Here is a 9,065-nt window from a genome sequence, read left to right on the forward strand (position 1 = left end):
TTATCTGCAGGAATGATTGCGACTATCAGTCTGAAGCTCACCGCCTGACTGAGGAGGTGAAAGTTGCGCCACAGGAAGATAAACCGCAAAAGACAATATTGCACATGATTTGCGTGCGCATCGGATGAGCAGGAGAGGGGAAATTCCTCTCCACTAAAAGTAAATAGGAATAGGGGATCGGAGTTTGCCTTGCAGAGACTTAAGTCAGAGAAATAGCAAGCAGAGACAGTTGCTAGAGATTCTTCCTCTCTCAGTCTCCTCCGCTGCAGACTGAAGATGCTCTTGGACGCAGGACCACAGTATCCCACCATTGGAGTGACTACTTTCGGCTCCACCAGGCATCACTCAACAGGCGAAGTTACAGACAGAGAAGTGGCTTTGGGTATCAATCCGTTCGCCGACGGTATGGGCGCTTTTAAGATCAACCATAGCTCCCATGATCTCGGCTCTGGGCAAACGGCGTTTTCCTCGCAAGCGCCCGGCTACGCCGCCGCCGCTGCCCTGGGACACCATCATCACCCCACTCATGTCAGCTCGTACTCCACCGCCGCCTTCAACTCCACTCGGGACTTTCTCTTTCGCAATCGGGGCTTCGGAGACGCCACCAGCGCGCAGCATAGTCTGTTCGCTTCCGCCGCTGGAAGTTTCGCCGGACCACATGGACACTCCGACGCCGCTGGGCACCTGCTCTTCCCGGGACTGCACGAGCAAGCGGCCACGCACGCGTCCTCCAACGTGGTGAACAGTCAGATGCGCCTGGGCTTTTCCGGGGACATGTACGGCAGGGCCGAGCAATACGGTCACGTCGCGAGTCCCAGGTCCGAGCACTACGCCTCGACGCAGTTGCACGGCTATGGCCCCATGAACATGAATATGGCTGCCCATCACGGGGCAGGGGCCTTCTTTCGGTACATGAGACAGCCCATAAAGCAAGAGCTCATCTGCAAATGGGTCGAACCAGAGCAGCTGACGAATCCGAAAAAGTCCTGCAACAAAACTTTCAGCACCATGCACGAGCTCGTGACCCACCTGACGGTGGAGCACGTTGGGGGACCAGAGCAGTCGAATCACATTTGCTTTTGGGAAGAATGTTCCCGGGAGGGGAAACCGTTTAAAGCAAAGTATAAACTTGTGAATCATATCAGAGTGCACACCGGAGAAAAACCGTTTCCGTGTCCATTCCCAGGCTGTGGAAAAGTATTTGCCCGATCGGAAAATCTCAAAATCCATAAAAGAACACACACCGGTAAGAAATGCATTATTATTATTATTTTATTCATTGCCATATTACTAATATCATTTTGTATGTATATGTTTTAATTATGGGACTTAATATGCTAAACAAATAAAGCTAATAATATTTCTAATTATTTTATTTTTGTTTCTTTGTCCTAGCAATAATTTCAATACCAATCACAATTCCATGCCGCGAATTATTTCTATTCGTCATAGGTTGCGTATTAACTTAAAAAATTAAATATGTAGTGGTAAAGTATCATTGCAAAATAGCGTAAACAATTTGGGCACAATTTAAAGGGATATTTTTGTGTGTTGTGTTTCGTAGTGGAAAATAGACAGGAACTTTTTTCGCGCTTATATTTGCTCATATTTATTTGGTCTATTTATGTATCTCCAAATGTAACAGATTGTTATTATTATTATTATTGAAAATACATGTGCTGGCCTCTTAAAATGCCTATTTTGAAAGATGTTTGCTCTGTGTTTTTGTTAGGTGAAAAACCTTTCAAGTGTGAGTTTGAAGGCTGTGACAGACGCTTTGCGAACAGCAGTGATCGTAAGAAACACATGCACGTCCATACCTCTGACAAACCATATCTCTGCAAAATGTGTGATAAATCCTACACACATCCCAGCTCCCTCCGGAAACACATGAAGGTAACAATAACAATACCGTGCATTATTAAAATGTATATTTTTACATTTCTATTTTTAATTTCTGTGTACTGATTAAAAAAAGAAAATACTGTTTACATTTATTAATGGCATCTTATGGAATGTTTTAAATGTGTTAAATGTTGTTATTTGCACCAAAATTAGATGCTTATGATATAAAAGCTAACGCTAAATAATTTAAACACAAAGCTAAATACAATCTGACAGAATCTGTTATTATCATACGCAGTTGGTACAGTTTGAGATAAAACTATACTTTCACGTGTGACTCATAATTTTTATGCACACTGATTTATGTTTGTCTTCGACTCAGGTTCACGAGTCGTCGTCTCAAGGATCACAACCCTCCCCGGCAGCCAGCTCCGGCTACGAGTCCTCCACGCCGCCCACCATCGTGTCCCCTTCCACAGAAAACCAGAGCAGCAGTTCCATATCACCAGCATCATCCACAGTTCACCACACGAGCAGCCACAGCACCCTTTCGTCAAATTTTAATGAATGGTACGTGTAAATATTTTCAAAAGACTGCAGAATTAAGACTGCTTTGGAACCAAGACTCAAAAGTCAGCCTATTCTCGCGTGGACCTAAATACACACACAATGTGAAGAATCTGAAAGGTTTTCTGAAACCGCTGTCTAGAGAGAGCAGTGCATGGACGGGGTGTGCAACGCTCTCGACAGCCTTTTTCTGATTTTTGTCCTCCATTTCTTTTGCTCTCTTTTCTTTTTTTTTTTTTTTTCTTTCTTCATATTTTCGGAAGACTGCACAGACAACTCCAATTGCATGCTACCAGCAGGTCACAGCCTGTTTTTTTTTTTTTTTTTTGTACATAAAGATTCACCTAGTTTAAAATGTAATATTTTATTTTGTAAATAGTCATAATACAGTTTAAGGGAATTTGTGAAAAAATGTGGTCCCTAGATATATGGAAAATGAGATGGTTTTACGAATATTGCGATGAATAGTCTTGACTGAAAAGAATGTTATAGTTTATGTGTACCAAATGTGAATTACCCAGTATCACCACAGTCTACACGTTTACCTAACCGATTAGTATTAATGTGCTTTTGTATCCAGTGCAACATTTCGTCTCCAGTCCAGTCTGAGTAGCACACAGTTGTTGTTATTTAATGTCATGTCGATAAACCGTGTAGTGAAAGCCTGAAGCTCCGTGTCAATCTTGTTTATGTAAGTGATAAAATATAAAACTATCTGTCTATTGCATTGGCAATTGCAAGAAATTATTACTTGTATATAACTCAATTTTCCATATTTATCCGCATGTAAAGGACCGGTAACACATGTTAGAGATAATCGGTATTTATGGAACATGCGTTCGTAGGGTATGTAAAATTTAGTTTACAAAATAATGTTTGGTTACTTTTCGTACAATATTAAAGAATTAAACGTACAACAAAAATGCCTTCAATACTTTATTTCTCGACTGTGCTTTAAACAACTAAATTATTATTTGTTGAGAAATACCAACAAGGAAACTCCACAAGCAATCTATTTATTATTTCTATTTATTTATTTATCATTTTGAAATAAACTGAGTCTAAATTAAACCATTACGTAATTACAGCAACAATAACCACTGGTGTTAACAAGAGTTAGGATTTAACGCTTAAAAGGAAATGTGAATTACACAAATCAAAATGACATTTCAGTCCTAAATAAAACCAGCGCCTGCTTTTATATTTTGCCCCACTAATTCAGCAGGACGAGTTATTTTCGAAGTAATTTAATTTCACTTTTGTACCCCTCATTATTGTCAGAAATTAAATATAATCAAGTCCCCAGAGTAGCGTTGTAATGCATTAAAACGTCAAATCGTGACGAATTTACTTCTCAACGTGGTCTTATTTAAATAGTTTGCATGACTTAACTCTCGTCACGGCCTTATACAATTATGCTTGTTTGGGACCAGTATATGGTACGAGTGGAGGACTTCAGTCCAAGAGAAGAGTCACTGTTGGGCTTTTGTTCTTGGTTGCAACTTGCTTGATCGCCCCATTAGGCACATCAAGATCACGAGCTTGCTTAATATCGCCAGTGCACAATTCTCACTGAGCGATTTTGCCAACTGCACAAGATTCCGTTTGGATATTAAAATCTACAAAGTGATAAATGATTTCTTCACGGTCAGAAAGTGCAAAGTTTTCCAGAATAAGACAGGGAACGTCTACCTATGGAGGGAGGGGGCAATCTGAGCGCTTGTAAGTCCAGGCAGGCACGCGGTCTGTACTATTAGGAGTACTATGCATGCATGCAACTTTGTGTGTGTGTCTCAGATAACACAAGATCATTAGCATGTGCAAATTTAAACTGTGCCCCAAGGCTATGAAACTAATGAATCGAGCATTGCAGTGTTTCTAATTCGTGGCCATTTGGATGTATTTTTGTTTTTAAATGTGATCCGACGACATGTTAGTTGCAAAGCGGTGCTTAGTCGCTTAAAGCAAAATGCGATATACGCTACAATGTTTACATGTTCCTCTTGGGGGTGTGCACAAGTGCAGGCGAGAGTGTAGACTGCCGTGCGCGTGCATGCGCGTGAGAAATAGCCCACCGACAGGAGGAGATACTGACTTCGGGAAAATATAAACATATTGGCACATCAAACAGTAGGGGCGAATACGGAATGCATTATGTCGGAGGTGACTTTTTTTTCTTTTTCGAAATATGTTCATATTCTCCTTCCACGGGTTATTAGGTTTTGAGATATGTGAATGATGGTAATAAAATGAATTGTTCGACTCTATTTAACACTCTATCTATTCAAACGTTCTGGTACATTTTCATTCATGCACCGTTAGAGTAGTAGTAGAAAGTGTTATGTATTGATCCGTACAATGGAATGCACATTTTTGAAGGAAGTCGTTTCGCTTGCCTGTTATCCTCATTACTCCTATTTTCCCCCAGAAAAAAAAAGAAGCTCAACAATCATATCCATAGACAAACGCCATTACAATGTGGCTATGTTAGATTATTTGATAGATATGACTGTTAACTAAGATATCCGTGCCTGTTTTTGTCAGTTTGCCCGTTGTGTTACCCCCAACATTCAAATATTCGACTATTCAAAAAATAAAAATCCATTTAGGTGTTACACACATAGTAATATGCCTAATAAAACCACATTAAATGCGCACAGAGGAGATAAAATGCTACAGCCGCAAATGTATTATTGCATTGTTTTTTATATAGCCTAGCACACAAAATTGTTTAGGAAAACTTTAACGATTCTAACATAATACAGATGCTTATAAATTGTCACATAGAACAAACAGTTGATGTTTTTACAAAAATCATGGGCAGACAAAAATATTTATATTAAATAGGCCTATATTAAATATAAATCGTAGGCCTTGGGGACTTGAAAACCGAAAGCGTTTCTCTGCGAATATATTTCGCCAAACAACTCTCTCAGTAGAACACCGAATATTTTGATAAGCTGTTTTTTTTTTCCGACGCACTCATCTAGATTAATAGATACAAAATTACTGTTTAATTTGAGCAAGATTAGAGAGTTTTGTCTAATTTTGACATGAAATGCAAACACACAAGTGCGTTTCAAATCATAAATCAAATATTTTCGACAAAATCACATTACTTCAACTCAGTGTACATTTCTTCAGGGAATGAGCCTACATTTAATCGTTAGCCGTATTTATTTTCCTAAGCGTCTTGCTTGAGAACGAAAAATGACAATGTACTTTCCAACAAGTTACATAACAGTCAAGGCGAGTCTTACGTAACTATTAACCTTAACCTGCACTTGTGCAGCCCTAAATAACTGTTAGTTCCATATTTTAAGACTCTCAGTATGTTTTTCACAGCCAGATACTGAGCTGCATATTTAAATTCACTGCTGAACTTTCTGTGATTGTTGCACAGCTGTTGTCTAGAGATGAATGCATCGCTGTTCTTTTTCTGTAATGTAAAAGTAGCTGACAGTTTTCTCCTCTCATTCATATGCGCTTGACCTCTCGCTGACTTCAGCGCTGTCTTGTTCGGGTGAACACGTTGCAATGAGAGCAAGATGAGAAAAAAAAAAGAAAAAGAAAAAAAAGACATTTAAACTTGAACGCCGAGTGCAAATTGACAAGAGTGCGCCAGAGAGTCTGTGGAGTGTGACTGTTATTTTGCATTGAGATGGATGATTATTTTCAGAGTATTTATCATTGCTTTGTAAAGAAAGCAGTATAGATTGGTAGTGAAAAGACATGCAAATAGGTAATTTTTCTTGCTTTGATTGGTCAGGGGGGGCATGAGATATGTAAGGTCTTTTACTCTAATATACAGACTTGTATTAAATGAGCGTCCACACACTTGTCTCCAAAAATTTGAAAATAATAATAATAATTTTAGTCCTGCGTAGACAATACACTCTTATATGTTAAAGATCATTACTATGTAATTATTATTATTTAGCACTATTGTTATTATATTTGCACGCGTAACATAGACAATGTAAGATAAAATGTTAACATGAAATTGACCCTGTAAGTGATCCAACAACAGAAATCTGGTGAACCTATAGCCAAATGTTTCTTGAATATATGCCCCTTTGCACACACCATACTGTGTGTTTTTCACTCTGCCCACAGCTTGGATTCACACTGCTAAAGAAAGAGCCGTCAACTAACATGAGTCATAAGGGTTTTTGTGACCCCTCCAGCATTAGTTGTGGACACCATGACACGCTATTAAGTTTGGACCACAGAAGATTTGTGGAGGGGCTGACATTGTCTATGTTGTCGTGTTCCCCTGACATGTTGCTAAATGGGGTCATTCCAATTAGTTGTTTGGGACAGAGCTGGACTTCTTCAGGGATGTTCACACCCTGTCTTAGTGTCTAGGGGAAAAATAACAAAATGGGAAGTCCATAAAAATCAATGCATTTAATTTAAAAAAGCAATATGTATTGCAAGTGTTTCTATCGCAAACAAAAAACATTTGTTTTTCAATCAATAAAAAAAAAAAAAAACATTTGCAACATACTCAATATATGAAATTTAGAAATAATATAAAAATATCTAAATAACAATTTCAATATTAATTCAAAATTTAAGAACAGATATCCGTACACTACATGTTTGCAGAATAAACAAATCAAGTTTTTTTATTATTATTATTATTTACATTGGTTACCTGTCGTGATGCTAAGCAAAGTATTTTTATGAGTTATGTTATTGTGTGGATTGGTATTTATTTACTCGTCTCAGATGAGAGCAGCTTGTGGACATCTGCTCTTTTAATTGCATCTCATCAGTATAATAAATGTTAAAGTCTGGAGGTGAGGCAATAGATTGGAACACTCGGATAATGGCCCTTCAAATGGAGTCTCAGAAGGTTATTCATTAAAGAAGTAATTTGTAAACTTAATGCACTTATAAAATAGCTCAATATTGGGTCTTTTTGCATTTCATGGGCCAGACATTAGAGGCAGAGAATAAGAGAGCGTATGTTTCCAAATTAAAAACTACATGGCCAGACCTACAACATAACATCCGGGGAAAATTTCTGTGGGCAAACATGTTTTTTTAATACAAGACATTTCGTGCTCGTAAACTGCAAGATGGAGATTTTGTGAGGGGGCAGGGGTGATTGTTTTTATTTTTTAACACTTCTAGGAAAGTTATTAAAAAAAAAAAAAAAAAAAAAAAAGCTAAATAGTATAAATCAATATCAAAAGAATATCTCGAATGATTTTGAACAAACTCTGTATGGGCTTTACAGAGTTGCAAAGTTCTTTCAATGTCCTTTCAAAGAGTGTATGCTGAGAACTGTATGCATTTCAAGCATCCAGTGAATTTTCCAGGCTCTTCATTAAATCAGAATACAGAGAACTAATTAAAACATGCTGTAGAATGCTCCCCAATTAACATAATCATTGACCTCATTAATATTGTGCATTGAACCAGAGAAGGGAAGTTTGGGCTCTTTGTAATTAGATACAAAGATATGTTTGCATCTCAGAAACAGTTGCACAGAACATCAAACACACCTTGGCATAAAGATAACAGAGAGAAGCTCATTTTGGAGGGAATCAAAGTTATTGAAATGCACTTCACAAATAGCTACACAATCTCAGACTATACTTGATGAACGTTAGAGGTCAGAAATGAAGTGCGCAATCCTTTGTTGTCGTGACCTAGAGTTGACTGGAATATAATAGTTTGCCATTGGCTTACCACTGATGAGATGTGCTGATAACGTTAGCGTTTGATGGCTGCCACTAATTCCATTTCTAATAACTAATCATTTCTAAAACCTTTATATAACATTCTCTGAAAAATAACTGTAATTTGATATTAAACGACTAATAATGCAGGTGCTTCTATACTGAGTTTTAGTTTTGCCTTTAGAAGTAACAGCCTTGGCTTTAAAAGATCAACAATCATCCAAATCAGTGCTGGAGGAAAAATAACTTCACTGCAGAACACACAAATCACCATCAGTGATTGAAATTCCAGAGTAGCTAGTAAAAACGTAGTAATCTGTTCTTCTGATGACCTCATATATCGGAGTTACCATGGACTATCCAAACAAGACCAATAAGGTAAGTCAAAAATCTCAATAAATCATTTTGGCATGGTTCTGTGTTCTTTGGATCTGCTGACGTTCCCTAACCATTGTCTTCAAAGTGTTGGGTGTCGTAATATAAACTTTGTAACAGGAGACAAAGGATAATATGCCATATCTTTCAAGCCAAAGAGAAAACATTGTTTTGGCAAAGTGTAACTGTAAGTGCTACGAACGCATTCCTGAGTTCTAATATTTATCCCAAGTGCTCATCAAATGTACTATTCGTCTTACTTTGCTGTGTGTTTTCCTCATGTTCCAGGACTAGAGGACAAGCTGGATAGAGATGTTTTATTTCTGCATGCTGCACATGCCGCAACACTTCTCCATAATTTGCCATAGCAAGAGTTGGAATTTCACAATTCATAGTCTGCATGTCACAAGAGTCCTATTAACAAGTGCTATTTTTTCTATGCTGATGGCTGACCTGCCATGTTTTTTTTTTTCCTAGATAGAATTTCAACAGTTTCCATCCTGAAACAAACAAAAAAAAAAGTCCTATGTTGTCAAGCTATTAAATTTTTAAAAGGGAGATCAAGTAATTTTAGGCAAAAGTCTA

At 37.9% G+C, this 9,065-nt stretch overlaps 1 protein-coding gene across 1 annotated transcript; it reads left to right on the plus strand.

The window, feature by feature from the left end:
* On the plus strand, positions 1-3,344 carry zic1 (zic family member 1 (odd-paired homolog, Drosophila)). Its single transcript, XM_073830976.1, has 3 exons — positions 1-1,246; positions 1,733-1,896; positions 2,228-3,344. Exons 1-3 carry the CDS (start codon positions 277-279, stop codon positions 2,423-2,425), a joined length of 1,332 nt encoding a protein of 443 aa, XP_073687077.1. The 5' UTR covers positions 1-276; the 3' UTR covers positions 2,426-3,344.
* Positions 3,345-9,065: the final 5,721 nt, after the last annotated feature.

Source organism: Garra rufa, chromosome 24 (genome assembly GCF_049309525.1).
Source record: "Garra rufa chromosome 24, GarRuf1.0, whole genome shotgun sequence".
Lineage (NCBI taxonomy): Eukaryota > Metazoa > Chordata > Actinopteri > Cypriniformes > Cyprinidae > Garra > Garra rufa.